The sequence below is a fragment of the Primulina eburnea genome, chromosome 8, assembly GCF_022965805.1.
Source record: "Primulina eburnea isolate SZY01 chromosome 8, ASM2296580v1, whole genome shotgun sequence".
In the NCBI taxonomy this organism is placed as follows: Eukaryota; Viridiplantae; Streptophyta; class Magnoliopsida; order Lamiales; family Gesneriaceae; genus Primulina; species Primulina eburnea.
Window position 1 is genome coordinate 36,443,136 of NC_133108.1, and position 17,814 is coordinate 36,460,949.

At 37.2% G+C, this 17,814-nt stretch overlaps 2 protein-coding genes across 2 annotated transcripts; both read right to left on the bottom strand.

Moving 5' to 3' along the window:
* Nucleotides 1-956: 956 nt before the first annotated feature.
* On the bottom strand, nucleotides 957-2,272 carry LOC140839221 (uncharacterized). Its single transcript, XM_073205858.1, has 3 exons — nucleotides 1,532-2,272; nucleotides 1,352-1,474; nucleotides 957-1,127 (listed from the first exon to the last, which is right to left on the bottom strand). The coding sequence occupies exons 1-3, from the start codon at nucleotides 2,270-2,272 to the stop codon at nucleotides 957-959; spliced, it is 1,035 nt and encodes a 344-aa protein (XP_073061959.1).
* A 218-nt stretch (nucleotides 2,273-2,490) lies between these two features.
* Nucleotides 2,491-4,762, bottom strand: LOC140839477 (IRK-interacting protein-like). Its single transcript, XM_073206200.1, has 2 exons — nucleotides 4,352-4,762; nucleotides 2,491-4,126 (listed from the first exon to the last, which is right to left on the bottom strand). The coding sequence occupies exons 1-2, from the start codon at nucleotides 4,577-4,579 to the stop codon at nucleotides 2,687-2,689; spliced, it is 1,668 nt and encodes a 555-aa protein (XP_073062301.1). The 5' UTR covers nucleotides 4,580-4,762; the 3' UTR covers nucleotides 2,491-2,686.
* Nucleotides 4,763-17,814: the final 13,052 nt, after the last annotated feature.

Consider the following 17,814-nt stretch of genomic DNA (forward strand, 5'->3'; position numbering starts at 1 on the left):
TCCTCTGCAGGTACTTCTGTGGAGAGGCCTCTGGTTCTCCCCAATATTTTTGGGGATAACATCAGTTCAGACTTGTTGAGGGTGATTGGGAGTTTCCTCCGTCCTGATGAGGTGGCACATCTTCAGGGGATGCACCCTAATATGCTTCTGAGCGAGGGAGCAGTCCGGACTTTCTCGGTAAGTACATTATTTTAGCTTTTTCTTTAGTATACACTCTTGAACTCTTTTATTCTCAGGGCTTACAAATGTTACTGCATGGGCATGAACGGGTGGCGAAGATGGCCAAGGGAGCTCATGCCCAAACCAAAGCTGTCCAGGAAACGTACGGAAAACTTCAGGAGGAAGTTGGCCGTATGAAAGAAGTCCACGAGAATGTTTTTGCCCGGGAGAGGGCCGTATGGCAGCAACAGATGGATCTGCTCCGGGCTGAATTATCTGATGCCCGCGCAGAGGCGCAGACGGCCAGGGCAGAGGCAGAATCCTCCCGGGCTCGTGCTGAGGATTTCGAGGCGCTAGCTGCTGAGGCTAGAGAGGGGGTGTTGGCGGCCAGAGAAGATGCAGAGTACCACCGGGTCCGGGCTGAGGACTTTCAGGCAGCTGTGACACTTTTGAAGAATACCCAAGCAGAACAACTGTCACACTTCCTGAAGTCTTCTGATTTCAAGAAAATGCTGGCCAGAAAAGCCTTCCCGTACTTCGAACAAGGTTTCAACAAGTGTTTGGAGCAGTTCGAGGAAGCCGGTCTGGTTCCAGCCGATAGTGAAGATTTCCCGGATTTGGAGAAGGCTGCTGCGTCCCTCCCAGATGATGATAAGGAAGATACAGATAGACAGACCCCCCCGCAAAATAAAGAACCTATTTTGCTTTCTTGTAATCTTTTTTCCTTTGAACTATATATGCTTGTTTTTTCCTCCGATTTTGCTTTCTTTCATGGTAAATTTTTGTGATTTCGATTGCTAAATGGGATATAGTTTCTCTGGGCTGGGGTGCAGGTCCTTCGGGCCAGGGTACGTGGCTCCTGCATTCTTTAATCCAAAAGGCATTACGACATAACAAAAAGTTCCTCCAGAAGTAATGAAACTAGCTTTGTCTTGATCTTCTGAAGCTAAAGGGATCTGATGATATCCCTGATACGTATCCAAAAAGCTTAAGAGTTCACACCCAGAGGTGGAATCGACTAGCTGATCGATCCGAGGGAGCGGGTAACAATCCTTCGGGCAAGCTTTATTCAAATCTCTGAAGTCAACGCACATTCTCCATTTCCCCGTAGACTTTGGGACGAGAACAACGTTCGATAGCCAAGAAGGGAAATGGACTTCCCTAATGTGCCCGGCCCTCAGCAATTCCTCACCTGTTTTTCAATTATTTTATCTTTTTCCGGGCCGAAATGTCGCTTTTTCTGCTTAACCGGCCGGGACCCCGGGAGGATGTTCAATTTATGCTCGGCTACTTGGGGCGAGATCCCGGACAATTCCTGTTGAGACCAAGCAAAGATATCGGCATTAGTTTTCAAACATTGCAAGAGTTTTACCCGGGTAGTCGCGCAGATGTCCCGGGCTATCCGGATGTTCTTTCCTGGCTCAATCTCCACCGCTTCCTGCTCTTCTTCCGCCACAAAGTGCACTTCCCTTTCCTGGGCCTCCTCCTGGCGTTCTTTTCCTTTCCCTTCCCTCCTTGCTTTCTTCTGATCAATCCGGACTGTTTCTCCATAGCATCTTCGAGAAGAGGGCTGATCGCCTTTAACTTCTCCGACTTGTCCTTTCACTGGGAATTTGATCTTTTGGTGGTACGTCGAGGCCACTGCTCTCATTTCATTAATGGCTGGTCTCCCTAGGATGACATTGTACGAAGATGGGGTGTCCACTACTGTGAAAGCAGTTATTACAGTTTTTCTCAAATCTCCAGTGCCCAGGGTCAGGGGTAGAGCAATTTCCCCTTCTGGATACACGGCGTGACCAGCAAACCCGAACAGGGCAGTTTCCACGGCTTCCAGCTGGTATTCATGCAGGTCCATTTGAATGAGGGCATCTTTGAAAATAACATTGACAGAGCTCCCATTATCCACGAAAACTCTTAATACATCATAGTTGGCGACGCGGGCCTGAATTACCAGAACATCATTGTGAAGTAAACTCACCCCTTGGAGATCTTCTGGTCCAAAACTTATAACCGGTTCGTCTCTTCTTCCACCATCAATTTCTAGGCACTCCCTCCTACCCTTCGCCTTCCTGGCCCGGTTAGAGTCACCATCAGTAGATCCTCCCGAAATCATTTTGATTACTCCTCGACTCGGAGAGGGATCCTCTTAGGTCGTTGATGCTCCCTTAAGGGGTGTAACATCAGACCAACTGGTGGAATGGTTTTGTCATTTGGGAAGACATTTTCATTTTCATCTCATTCGTAATCAATTGCAGAATCATCAGATTGGTAGATATAGTATAATTCAAAATTCACCTCCATATTTGACTACCCTATAACATGAGGAGAACATGTTAATATAATCTAGCGCGTACTATCCAATATGACATAAGTTTTGAAATGATACGTCCCACCCTGAATTAACTAAATAGTCAGTAAATTGATGGGAACAGTAAAGGAAAGCCTAAATAAAGATTACAAGTTAGTTTTTCTAGCGAGCATTAGTATAACATAGAGGAGACAATTAAAAGAACCGAGCTACCTCAATTCAAGCCACATATTTGTATCTGCAAATAACTTTACACCTCATTACCCTATCACGCACATAAAAACCAGGCATAACCATGATTTTAACCCGACTTGGACCTTGTGATCTTTGCCTGTCTGCAAAGATATTGTCCATGTAATGAGGGTCAAACGGCCTATTTTCAGTGACCCTGAGAATGCCCAAAGGAGGATTGAATGAAAACGCAAGCAAATGGAGCAACCAAACACACTTAGCAGCAACAAAAAATGCTTGCAGAAGCTGCTCGGGCCACGGCCTAGTCCACCCTAGAGTTGCAATTATGCCACTCATTTTATCGTCGCAGAACTTGCTAAATTCGTCACTATAATACTTCGTTCCTTTCCTCAATACCTCATTCCAACTTAGATTTCGTAGTGCAACAAAAGATTGGAACTGAGCTTGGCAATCTTGACAAGGGTCCAAGATCTTAGGCGCTCCGTTTTTTTGGAAAATACAGTTCTCAAAATCTTGGTAGAGTGATTGATTTATGATAGCCTCGATATGGTATAACACCGGTTTAGAGTACTTGGAATTGAAAGAGAGTTTGTGTGGTTGAAGATGCATGTTCATGTTATCGATCAATGAGTGGTCTGTTTCTTCGATTTGTCCAACAAGAATCTTGCAGAACTGCTTCATTGACAATCTTGTCTCTGATACAATCTGTAGGAATCCCTCTTCCATCACTTCTTCACTAACTGGCATGAAATTTTTTGCATTTTCATCACCGGGTTTCCCTCTTTTCGGAAGATTTATAAGCTTTTCTTGCCTCAAGGCCTTCTTCAGTTCTTCGCAATATGTCTCCAAGTACTCCATTTTCTGGCTTAAATCCACTAAAGATCCCTTAATTTTTGCAACTTCGATTAAGCCTGAATCTCGGGTTTCTTTAGCTTCCTCCAGTTCTTTCTTCAACATCTCAGTAGAAACAATCTCCGAGTCTTTACCACTTTCAGAAACTTCCACCGGCTTTGGTCGAGCAGGTGAACTTTCATTCTTGTTCTTCTTCTTCTTTGTACTAGAAAAAAGCCATGGAAACTTCAGAACCCTGTTTCTTGGAGGTGAATAAAAAGATGTTCTTGAACCTGATTCACTACTTATCAAACCAGGGTTGCATCTATTGCAAGATGATACTGATTTAAGCTCTCCTGCACTATTCCTTCTAGATTTGCTGGAATGAAGCCCGGGTGATTCTTCTAGAGCAGTAACATTATTTGCACAAGAACCTATGCCCGAATTTTGATCTTCTGCGGAGAATTTGGGTCCCTCTAAGCTTATGAATTCGGAGAGCAACCCTTTTCTTGGTTTTGGATTTGGAATTCGATTGAAATTTTCTGTACCTAAGGTATGCTCATCCCAACTTTCTGTGTGATTTTGTTTTTCCAGCAGATGATATGGATATCCTGGTAAAGGTTCATCTTCATAACTCTGATAAGAATTCATATTGAAGAACATTTTTGTGAATAAATGGAAGATATAGCAACTGAAAATGGCCTGATGGCCCTAAGCTGTTGACAATCACGCAAACCCAATTTCGAATTTAAATAATAATATCTGCAAAAGAAGTTTCATCCCAAGAACCATCCACCCAACTAAAATTATCGGCTATATGGAGAAAAGGGTAGCAAAAATAAACAAAGAAACAAAACTTACTGGAGTAAAAACAGGGTAATCTTGTGCGGAGAATGGCGGAGCAAGGCAAGAAACAGGGGAAGAAGCCGCGTTGAATCTCATCTTATTTCCCTGCGTCAGAACAGCATGAAGCGCTCGAAGCTCCACAGCTTTGGCAAACGCCGCTTGAATATCTTGTCTACTTACGTCATTCCCATCCCCACTTTCACTGCACCCTATTTTACTGTGCTCTGTATGAACATCCGCCATTAACAGAGGAACATATAGATAATGAAATCTAACGGTTGGATTTGGTAGTATGCAGTACAGAGAAGTAGATCATGTGATATAATATTCAGTAAAGGACTGTGGGGAGCCAACTAAAATATGGAAGAAGATGAAACAAAGAGGGATTTTGTCTGTGTTCTCAGTGAAGTTATATGGAACGAGAGACTGAGTGTGCATGTGAACCGGGAGAATTGGGAGTCAGTCCCGATCCAAACCCATTTTGCCTTAACTCCCTGGAGAGATAAAAACAATTTTAAAACCCAAAAATACCCTTAACCCTATTTAAATGTTAATTGATCCCGCGCTTTCGCAAAATGGTATCAGAGCATGGTTGATTTATTTCAAACACAAATTTTATTATTACTAGTAACTAATTGTATGAGAAGGAGAATTTCGAAAAAATTATGAATCCGAACTTTGGTTCGAGAAAAATAATTTACAAGGAATATTCCAATATTCTGGAATATAAACAAGGTCATCTAACTATTGTTAGATATCAGAACCAGAAAGGGAAGCATCAGCACCCTCAGGTAAAATCTCAGGTAAAGTTATGATTCAGAACAATAAGTTTCTGGAGATAGTACCCGATTCCTCTAAGCTCTCGTCAGATCTTAGAGAGATCCAGAACCTTTGGATCTGAAGGTTCTTAGAGAGATCTAGAACCTTTGGAGATGGTACTGAACCTTTGTTACATCAACAAGGTAAGATCAGAGTGGTGTCAAAACCTTTAACTGAAGAAGAAAAGATGATCAATCTAATTAAGTCTGTCTCAGAAAAGAAATTGATCTGATGACGACTTTAGAAAGGATTGGTTTGGAGGATCTACAAGAGCTTGCGGAATCTTTCGCAAATCTCAAAGTAGTAGATCTAAAGATGAACACAGCAGTAGGTGAAACACCACCTGCTATAACCTAGTCATCTTCTCAGGAACCATCAAGGGAAAGTATGGGATCTCATAATGTAAATATGAGAGAATCTCAAACTGATTTCCATACTGGTGGAGGATCACACCCAGCGAGAACAAGGGCAAGGAGAAATCAAATTCCTATTTGTATTCATTGCAATCAAATTATTGAATCCAAATGTTAATGGAAAACACTTGCAAGAAAAAAAATATTTAAACTCGACCAAAATGTAAATAAAAGGTTCTCTGATACATACCTTAAAATTAAATGTAAATCAAAAGTGATCGCGCAAAATATAAATCTTTTAGTTAATATATAAACTTTTAGTATTTTAACTTTGTCCCCACTTAATTAAATGACATTTTGCTCTTCGTTTTCTTGTTGCGGGAAAAAGCCAAGTTATGTCCCCATTGACTACAAATTATTCGACCATGAAATTAATGTTTTTATTTTGATAATTATAAATAATTTGAATACTTAATTTTTTTTGTATTGAAAAGTTGTAAGATTGGATGGAAATTTATTTAAGTAACAAAATAAAGCTTTTAGTTTCTTATTTATATTTCCGAATCAAGAAACACACACAATCCGGAGTTCAATTTTTAAAATATGATTTCAATTAGATGATAATGACATCTAAATATAAAATGTTGATTGTAGATTTGTATTCATAGGATTATTTAAAAAAAAAACTAGAAATATTTTGATAAGAATAAAAAAAAATTATTCTCTCGTTCACTAGAAAACATACATAATAAATGTATCGAAATATTCCTTCTTCTTCACTCAGTTATCCGGTTCTGGGAGAATTGAGAATCAGTACCCAAACCAAACTCAATTTGGCTTCAACTCCCTGGTGAGAGAAGATTTGTTAATATATACCAAAACTACCCTTATACTACCCTTATTCCTTATTTAATTTTGAATTGATCCCCGCGCTTCTCAAATGGTATCAGAGCATGGTTGATTTATTTCAAACACAAATTTTATTATTACTAGTAACTAATTGTATGAGAAGGAGAATTTTGAAAAAATTATGAATCCGAACTACGGTTCGAGAAAAATAATATACAAGGAATATTCCAAAATTTTGGAATATAAACAAGTGCATCTAACTATTGTTAGATCTCAGAAGCCGGAAGGGAAGCATCAGCACCCTCAGGTAAAGTTATGATTTAGAACAATAATTTTCTGGAGATAGTACCCGATTCCTCTAAGCTATCGTCAGATCTTAGAGAGATCCAGAAAACGGTACAAAGTTATGGTACTTTGCTATATTATGTACCACAACGAGTTGAGAAAATCCTAGAGAAACAAGAAGAAATTCTTGTGACCTTAAAGGATATTCAAACAAGAATTCAGAAACTAGAACAACAACCAAGTTCTAGTAGACGAACTTCAGGAGGATGGTTACCACCCTCATTTGGTACCGAACCTTTGTTACATCAACAAGGGAAGGCCAGAGTGGTGTCAAAACCTTTGACTGAAGAAGAAAAGATGATCAATCTAATTAAGTCTGTTTCAGAAAAGAAATTGATCTGATAACAACTTTAGAAAGAATTGGTTTGGAAGATCTACAAGAGCTTGCGGAATCTTTCGCAAATCTCAAAGTTGTAGATCTAAAAATGAATACAGCAGTAGGTGAAACACCCCCTGCTATAACCTGGTCATCTTCTCAGGAACTACCAAGGGAAAGTATGGGATCTCATAATGTAAATATGAAAGAATCTCAAACTGATTTCCATACTGGTGGAGGATCACACCCAGCGGGAACAAGGACAAGGAGAAATCAAATTCCTTTGCCCCAATCCCCCTATGAGAAAACTGTTTTGGATCCTATACATCCTTATGGGGTTATGCTTAACATTGATGTATTAGACTTCAAAAATAGAGAAGAACTCATAGACGATTGGACATCTGCTATGAGAATTGCAGCAGGAACACTCGATCTCAACAAAGAATGATTCATTAAACTTTTGGAAATGAGTCTTATGAGATCAGTAAAAATTGCTTGGGATATGACTTCATCAGACATGAAAGAGTCCGTCCTAACCGGTGAATCTCTTAGTGAGATCGCTGGAAAGATGGCTACCCTATTTAAAGCACACTTTATAGGGGTAGACTATTTCAACAGTCAAGATACGGAGAAGAAAAAGAAATATACTCAAGCTCTGTATAGTCTTGAATTATATGATATATGTTTGGTAGATGAATACATTATGTTATTCACCAAATATAGATGGAATTCAGGAGTCGACGAAGATATAGCTATGCAGCTTTTCTTCGCAAAAATGCCAAGTCTTTGGAGAGAAATGCTCATAAGGGAATATGTACCTGGAAATCAAGATACGTTGGCAAGAAGAACCTCTTTCCTTCAAGGAAAACTGGCAGAATGGTGTCACATGGCAGCATTACAAAAGAATTACAAACGATTAAGGGGTATCAACAAAAGAACTCTTTTGTGTTGTAAGGAAAATGATCTTCCAACAATTATTGGAAGTAAACCACAAAAGCATAAAAGGAAAAGTTTCAGGACTCATCCTTATGATCGAAGGGGGAGAAGTTCTTGGAAACCAAGAACTGTATGGTTTAGACAGAAAGCCAGATCTTATAAATCTGGAAAAAGAAGCGGACCATCGAGGAGTAGGATATCATCCCAAGCATCGAGTTCATCTCGAAGCACGGAAGAACACCTACAAAGAAAACTTTCAGAAGAGCTCATACTCGAGCCAATGAAAGTTTCAAGGATTGTAATTGCTGGAAATGTGGAGCAAGAGGTCATATCTCGACCAATTGTCCAGAAAATGAAAAAAGAGGTATTAAACGCTTCGATCCTACTCCGGATATTGAAGAAGCAGTTTATTACCAAGATCTTATTCAAGTATACCGATTTGAGGACATTGCCTCAGATGAAAGTATATATGAAGAAGAAGAAGTCTTAAGTCAGGAAGAATCTGATGGAACAGAATCGGAATCTGACTGAAGACGAGGTGTTTCGCCACGAAACCAATGAAGATCTGTCTGGATTTTTTAGCCAGACAACAATATCTCATAACATGGTTCAAAGAATCATGAGGAAAAATCCGAGTTTACAGAGATATCAAGGTTTCTCTGCAGGACAGGTAGAAAAGTTCTTAGGAAATCTTGGCCTAAGAAATAGAAAGCATCATCTAATCTATAAAGTTTCTAGAAGGGAAATGGCAATCCCGATGGAACTTACAGGAAATAGAATGGAGATGCAGTTAATTCCTTCTGAAGAAATTAAGGAAGAATTACAAAAACTCAAGATAGAGGTAGCAAGGACTATGTCCTCGATTCATATTGGAGCAATCCAAATTATGATAAAGGCTACTTTCAAAGAAGGGATAGATTCACCTATTGACATCGCTATATGCGATAAAAGAATCGGGAATCTACAAGATTCAGTACTGGGAACAATCTCAGGAAACCTCTGTGCAGGAAAAATTGTAGGAGTCATTTATCCAAGGATAGCCTACAATCTGGCAGATCGAGATTTCAACCGAGCCTTGACATTGCATCAGAACTTCAAGGAAAAAAGGTTGATGAAAAAAGGTAATAGACCATATTCTATTACCTATCAAATTTCATATGCTCTATCTAATACACATCATTCTGAATTGTTTATTAGAAACGAGTTTATAGAAATCCCTGAGATATTCGGAAAAGTTGCCCAGGCAATTTATCCAGAAAGAGTCGAGTTTCCTTTAATACAGGAAACAGATATCTAGATCCAAGACAAACCGATTTTGCAGAGGAATCAAAGTCTTAGATTGAAATCAAGAAGACTATCTTTTCAAGGAGATAGAATTACCAGTTATAGATGGGATAAAAAGCCTATCATCGAAACCCAACAGGAGCTAAAGAGTTTTTCCACAAACTTAGATGCCCGGAAGGGTGGAAAGAGGTAGAAATAGTATTTGATATTACAAAACAAAGGAATCAATTTCCTTGTAATACCATATACTATTTGGAACAACCTACGATAGGAACTTACCAAGGACTGATTAATATCGGAGAATTGGAAGTCCATATCCAAGAGATTCCAGGGAAAGAATCAGATCGACTGATTCTTGGACTAGAGTTTCTCGAGGAACATAAATCTTGGAAACGTCTAGAGTATGGAATGGAGTTTATGGCAGAGGATAAAATGTGGAAAGTCCAATGACAACAAGTCCATTCTCCATATACATTCCAATAGGATTGTTATATGAACAATATAATGCAGAATATTTTGCAGCTTATATTGATTCAGGTGCTGGAATCTGTACAGCAAAAAGAGGAGTTTTTCCAGACAATTTGGAAGAAGAATTACCCAAGATTGCTGGAAGAGATTTTTCCAGAAGAATCTTAATTCTATGTAAAGGAATTAAGATGACTGAAATCATGATTGGCGGAGCAGGTCAAACACCTTGGTACAAGGTAAAGACACCACCAATTTATTTTCATGATACAGGAGCTGACATATTGCTAGGAAATAATTTCCTACAGATGTTCAAGTCCTATACACAAGAAAATGAGACTAGGAGATTAGTGTTCACAACACCATGTGTTCACAAAATCATAGTCCAGAGACTTAGAGAGGCATTTTACAGAAAATTGCCAATCCAGTTTCGCATCAAGCGTGGTTATTCAGGAAAACTTCTGAACCCAAAAATGAAGGATTCTAGACGATTTGGAGAAACAATGCTCCAGTTAAGAGCAGATAAGGAACTCCAACCAGAAGATATAGAATTCCTCCAGATAACTCTACAAACAAATGAAGTAGAGTTTGAATCTAAGGTATCACTGGAAGATGTCAAGAAGAGGATCAAAGAAAATTATAATGAAGATCCCTTGGCATGGTGGGACAAAAATCAACTCAAGGCTTGCCTTAAGATTAAGGAAGGCAAAGAGTATGAATTTGTCCGTTGTAAACCTATCCCAATGAACATCATTGATCAAAGGGATATGCAGATTATAATCAAGGAACATTTGGACCTTGGTTTGATCAAAGCAGGTATGTCACCATATAGTAGTCCAGGTTTTCTGGTAAGAAATCATGGTGAGATTAAACGAGGAAAACCCAGGTTGATTATTAATTATCAAGAAATTAATAAAATTCTGGAGTTTGATGGGTATTTTATACCTAGTAGAGAACACTTGATTAGTTGCATTCGTAATGCCAAGATATTCTCTAAATTTGACTGTAAGTCCGGATTCTATCAAATTCGGATGCAGGAAGAAAGTAAGAAATTCACAGCTTTCTCCACACCTCAAGGACATTATATTTGGGAAATGTGAGAGCCCAGCCCGTTAGCCCAAGCCCAGCCCATTTAGTAATTAATATATTAAAAAAAAAATAGATATAAAATAATGTAAAAAGAAAAAGAAAAAGAAGATCAGAAGCGCTTTCTCCTTCCCGTAACTTCCGCCAGCTTCGTTTTTCATTTTTCTTCAATTTCGAAACTTTGACCTTCGATTTTAGCCGCTCCGGTCGCCGAAAAATTCAAGTAAATATACGGTTTGAAAGCTCTCGACGAGGGCTACGTTTTGGTACCCATATTGAAAGGTTTCTCGACCCGTTTCGAAAACCCGTATTCTCTTTCTCCGTCGAATTGCCGCCCGTACGTCGCCGGAATTCGGAAATTGACTGAGGGCTTTTGTTCCCTATGTCATAAGCTTCGTTTTGGTATATATATTGAGGTACAAATCATGATTCCAGCAAGGTGGTTGTATTTTTTTTGGGTTAAATTTGGTACCAATATTGATAATTGTTATATTATTGATTGTAGGTACGAGAATTGAGCCGATTTGAGGTATCTATCAGATTTTCGGAATTTATTTGGGATTAATTTCGAAAATTCAGAAATTTAAAATTGGGTTTTCGAATTTTAGTGTTCAATAATTAGGTGTTTCGATACTGTAGAATAGTCGTATATGAATTTGGAAATATGAAAGCCTAAATTATGGATTTTCGGAATTTTAGGCTAAATTAGTGAATATTGGAATAATAAATTGAAGTTGATATGAAATGTATTATTTGCCACAGGATTGGATTATTCAGAAATCCTTAAGAAATTCAGTGGTAAATTAAGGGTTCAGTTGAGGTACGCATGAACTGTTTTATTATGACGTCTATAGTGATGTGAAATGACGTTAAGTATTATGTATGAGTTGTGGCGTGCTTTATGTGCTTTTGTGAATAACGTGATTGCATTCACGCATTTATTTGAGTTGATCTCATTAGTGCATAGCATTTCGAGCCTTGACTCCGTTGATTGCTATTGTTACTGATCTATCGAGTTGTAGCGTCATCGATGGAGCGGGTGGGTAGGATTAGCACTCCTGATGACTTGCATGAGGACTGAGCGGGTCGCACCCGTACCCTCGATGCTACGTGCATGGATGAGCGGCGGCATGTTATTACGTTGCTGCAGTCCTGGCACGGGTGGCCACTGTTACTATTGTTGATGCGATTCATTTGGACTCCATTTTGGTATCCATTATTTCGTTGCTACCGACACGCATTGCATTACATTGCATTGCATCGCATTTTACTTGACTTTATTTCATGTCAGTTATATTTGTCGTAATATTACTGGTTCGTCGTACTGGGGCCCGACCCCTCGTTTCTTTTTATGCTGTGGTTGTTTTTGATGCCATAGCAGGTTATTCAGGAGGATTTGACGCGTCTGGTGGAGCGTCAGGTAGTGGTGCCCAGTCGTCGAGTCGTGGTTGAGAGTTCCCAGATATATATATATACACTATATTATGGAGTCATACATTTACCGGGGAGATGCCCCGTGTAGCTGTACTATTATTTTTACGATGTTTTGAATTGATAGTTGTGTGATCGAGCCTTGCCGGCTCTGCATGTGTTTAGTCCTGGCCAGTGCGGCTATAGGTTTGTGAATTGATGTTATGACTTTATTTCGAGTATATAAATGTTGTTGTGATATTTTGATATTTTTGGGATGTCCTATTTGCGAATAGGTCATGCCGAAATTTCTGTAGGCCCAAAATGAGAAAATTTTAATCGCTTTCGCTGTTTACATTAATAAATCCTGGTTGTTTGGTCATTAAATATTAATCAGGAGCACGGGCCCCCACAAGTATTACCAATGAGATTGCCTAATTCACCCCAGATATTTCAAAGAAAGATGGATAATCTTTTTAAAGATTATTTTAAGTTTATGTTTGTTTATATTGATGATGTTTTAATAGCATCTAAAGATATGAATGAACATGTTAAACATTTAGAGATTTTCTCTAATGTTCGCAAGAAAGAAGGATTGGTTTTATCTGAAAAGAAAGCAGTCATTGCCACAAGGAAGATTGAATTCCTCGGAATTGAAATCGATGAATCAGGAATAATTCTGCAAGAACACATAGTGGAAAAGGTGCAGAATTTACCAGAGAATCTCGAAGACAAGAAGCAAATTCAAAGTTTCTTAGGAGTCGTTAATTTTGCTGGGATATTTATCAAAAACCTAGCAAAACACAGAAAGGTGTTCAGTCCATTGTTGAAAAAATATGCTAGATTTATATGGACAGACGAACACACAAAAGGACTTATCCATTTAAAGAAGGTTTGCAAAAATCTTCCGAAAATGGCTATTCCCCAAGATGAAGATGATCTGGTATTATATACTGATGCCAGTGATCATTGGTGGGTTGCAGTATTAACAAAGCTCACACCAGATGGAGAACAACCATGCAGATATTGTAGTGGGTTATTCTCAGATGCAGAAGCCATAAGATGGCATATCAACGAAAAAGAATTTTACGCAGTAAAGAGAGCTTTTGAAAAATGACCATTATTTTTACTTGCAAAGAAATTTACTTTGAAAGTTGATAATACACAAGTAAAAGCTTTTTTAAGGAATAGAATTGAGTCTAAACCTGATAAGGCTAGATTATTACGATGACAAGCACTATGTCAGAATTATATTTTTGATATTGTGATAATTAAATCTCATGAAAATATTCTTGCAGATTTTTTAACAAGAGATGGACAGCATTGACATAGATGCTATTATCAAGATGCAGAGGCATTTGAGGGAACACCTTGAAATACTTCAAACCGAGTTCAACAAGTTAGCTGTTAACGCATAAGTTGCGGGAAGGCTACAACAAGCTGATAAGAGAATTGCCTCTGATCGAATTACAGGGTGTTTACAGGCATATACTCAGTTATGGTCTGTAATGCAAAGGCCTATCCTCCAAGAGATTGAGAAACCACTGGTTTCCCAGATGGAGAGTTTTCGAGTACAGGACTCCATACCTGTAGCGGGGGATTCAAATACCCCTTGCACAAGTGTTAAGTCGGGATCATCACGAGATGAGTCGGCTGAAACAAAAATTGAAACTCCTGATACTTATCTTGAGTCTTCAAGTCAACCCTTCACCTCGGTTATTGAAGAGGGAGAGATCAACCTTAGGCCGCGTATTGACAAAGGCAAATCTAAGGTTGGTACTAATGAAGTTACAATTTCTCCATTTCAGGTTTACCAACAGAACTGGGAGAAATTAAAAACAAGAATTGGCATTAACCCAGCTACCAATAGGGTTGATGTGTCAGGAAAATATCCAAGGGTATGGATGAAGCCAAATTCATATCCAAAAGAGGTTAAAGCATGGTATGAATTCGGGGCTATTGCCTCAGTTTATACTACATCACCCAGCTTTCCAGAAATCTCAGGTCTACCAAAGTGGATCCAGGAAGCTGTTCACGAGACTTGAGAAAACAATGATTATTTGTCCAGAGGAGATGTTTTGGAGCTATACTTCTTTAGTGCAGCACCAGAACCAGCAGGAAAAGGCTCCCATGAAGCCTTTCATTTCATCAAGTTAAGGAGGCCGGATACAAATGTTCAAAAATTTATCAAGGACCCTCCAACAAAAGAAACACCCCTGGTTGCTTCAATTTCTGAAGATGATATGTCTACCAGAAGAGCTTGGGGTCTATGGGTCTGTCTCCCTGAGATGGACAAAGTCAAGATTCCGTTCAAATTTTATAATCATTCAGTGAACGGATCATTCCTGTTAAATACCATGACAGGAAAAACTACAAATTTTGCAGAAGATTTATTCGAGAAAAAGAGAAATCTTTTGTGGAACAGCAAGCTGCCGGCCAGTAAAGAGACTCGCCGAAAATTCTGTAACATGGCACATATAGGAAGATGGTCAGAAAACATCTGCCTTGAATGCCAAAACCAAAAGGAACCTGAATTCGGTAAAGGATTCAAGCCGAGATCTGATCGGAAACACTTTACCGACACAAGTACAAGTGGGGATGGACCACAATCACGTTTTCCTCGAGGACAGCGAAAGCCAAAGATTCCTCGACAAAATTAATAATGGACATGTGACTCACCCACTAGCTAAAAGAAGGACCACCATGTGAAAATTCATGTGAGTGGAAGGACAGGACCACCAATAATCGGTGGAAAAGGACAAGGATCATTGAATACCTAATTTATAGGATCCAATGAACAAAATCAAGACAACTGGTCCCGAAATCTTATCTATAAATAAGAACGAATGAAACCAGTTAATACACCAGAATCAAAACTTGAAAATGTATCGTGCATATTTGAAAGTTTTGAAAAAGAGATTAACACACAAGGGGAAACAAGCTGAAGCTCTAAAATCCATAATCAAAATGTACCAAGAAGATGGAAAAGAGATCTCAGCTGATATTTTTCAAACTCATCGTCAATGGTATCTTCAAGAGATAAAAGAAGATGAGAAACTGATGTCTAGATTAATAATCTAGAAAATGACAAGACAAGAAGGGACCACTCAACCACTACATGGTCCATATGAAAGCTGTAAAGACTTATGAAGATTTGAAGTCCGGGTTTCAAATCCGAAGGAGCCTTCTATAAATAAGGCAGGAGGAAGGAAGTGAAGATCATCGAACATTTTCCTCATTTCTTTCATAATAAAGGTGTAATATTTTTCTTTCAAGTTTATGTGTGTAGTAAGTTCAGCTACTGTTACTAGCTAAACAAGTTTCTCCTCCTCTACAGGAGGTTACTATGTATTAATAAATGTTTGGTGTTTGAATAAAAGAGATCTTTGCTCTTAGTCCCTCTCATGCATTATTTTCAAAATTTTATTTTTTACTGTACGCTCTAAGGTAGGAAACGAATTAGAGTTGTGCTAAGTGTTGTTGAAGGAATCTGCTTAGTAACCATCGGTTGCGATCGTGTGGTTGGACTGTGAGGAGCAGTTCGTAAAATACGGTGTATATAACCCGGTGGCACTCCGGTCAAAAAAAATATAAGATTTAGTTTGTTTTACGGAAGCATGATGGGCCATTATTTAAAAGAAAATCAATTATTTAAAATAAAGAATTAAGGGTATTTGGGGAAATGGGGAGTAAAAAGAAAGATGGTGGGGCTTTAGGTACTGAACAACAATTTCCCCTAAATTTTAGGGAGATATAAGATTATTAGATTAATTTCTCTATTTAATTTTTTATTTAGTTTTTTCAATTAATGGTATTATATGGAAAATATAGTTTAGGGAAAATAATTATGGCACTATATTAAAACAATAGAACCCAAAGATAGTGGAAAAAAACTTGTCACAAGTCTCACGGGTGGTATTTTGTGAAATCGATATCTTATTTGGGTAATCCATGAAAAAATATTACATTGATGCTAAGAGTATTACTTTTTATTGTAAATATCGATAAAATTGACCCGTCTCACAGATAAAGATTCGTGAGACCGTCTCATAATGGACCTACTCAAGATAGTTATTATTTTAGCTTCTAACATTTTAAAAAATCTACCTTTTATAATATAATATAATATAATAAGACATAGCTTGATACATGAGATAAGAGAGAGATTGATAAATAATCCTCCTTATCCCATGTTTGGTACCTTTTTAAAAAGCTCATGATAATATGATGAGCCCATGATAAATAAATTTTTAGAAAGATAAAATATCCCTAATAGAATGTGTGATAATTTTAATTTAATGATAAAATACACTACAAATGACTTAAATGCCCTCAATTTATAAATGATTTTTTTATAAGTCTATGCTAGTAGGTAGAAATTAAAATCAAAGAAATATTTTATTTACTTTTATATATTATATAATATGATAATTATATAAATGAATTCGAGATAATTATATAAATAATTTTTATAAATCTCAATAAAATTATTAATATCATTCGATTAACCTTAAAAATTGATATTTGACTTGACTCATAAATTCAAGGACTCAATTATCATATTATATAATATATAAAATTAGGTAAAAATAATTAAATCATGCAAGTACTATCGGCATATTAACAGATAAAAAATATGAACTCAAGCAACAACTTTGAAATTATAAAATTTATTATGATAAGGTTAATTTTGTCATTACAATCTAATATATAAATTTAATCACTGTTATTAAAATCATACCAAATATTAAATATAATATCCTACATCTTATTTATCCTTAACTTATCTTTATACCAAACTATACCTAAATGTACAAAGCGCGTTAAAATTTTAATTAGAAGTAGTTGTAAAAAATGCAAAAGAGACAAATTCTCCTAATATCGATACACAGGTTTAAACCTATATAATATCAGTATACTATATTATCTACTCTTGTTTATTTTAAAATGTAATATTTTAAAGAATTAGTTTATTTATATATTTTAATATAATTTAGAGGATTCTTTTTCGCGTGTTTGAAGTGACGTCTTTTCTTTAACAGAAAATGTTTGCGTCATTTCAATAAAGCAGTGATGACTTTAAACATTATTATTTTTTAAATAATAATGTTTTTGGAAATTTCATTTAAAGACACATAATGCATGCATTGTATTACTAGTTTTATTATCGAATAATAAATATGAAAATCATTTGAGAGCACAAACAAAAGTATTCTAATTAAAATGGTAATGGGATTGGAGCTTTGAGGAAGCCATTTCGATCAAGAAAAGAATAAAAGTGTAAAAAAGAACTAAAATCACCATCTCACTTTTATTTATTTTTAGTATCTCCTTCACTTTTTCAATTTTCTAGAAATATTTACGTAGATTCCAAAGGCAATTACTTTAGAATTTAGATGACAGAATTATGGGCGAGTTTGCTTTAAATCTTTAAAACCAAACTTAATTTTGTATTCAGTCTCTATCAGAAAAATATGTATTTATACTATTGGGTTCAAAAGTTCTGCACCCCTTAGGTTCACATGTAATTCACGGATGAAATTGGTACAAAAGATTGAAATATAGTACTGATATATAATATTTGATACCAATTGTTTTATATCTGGTATAAAAAA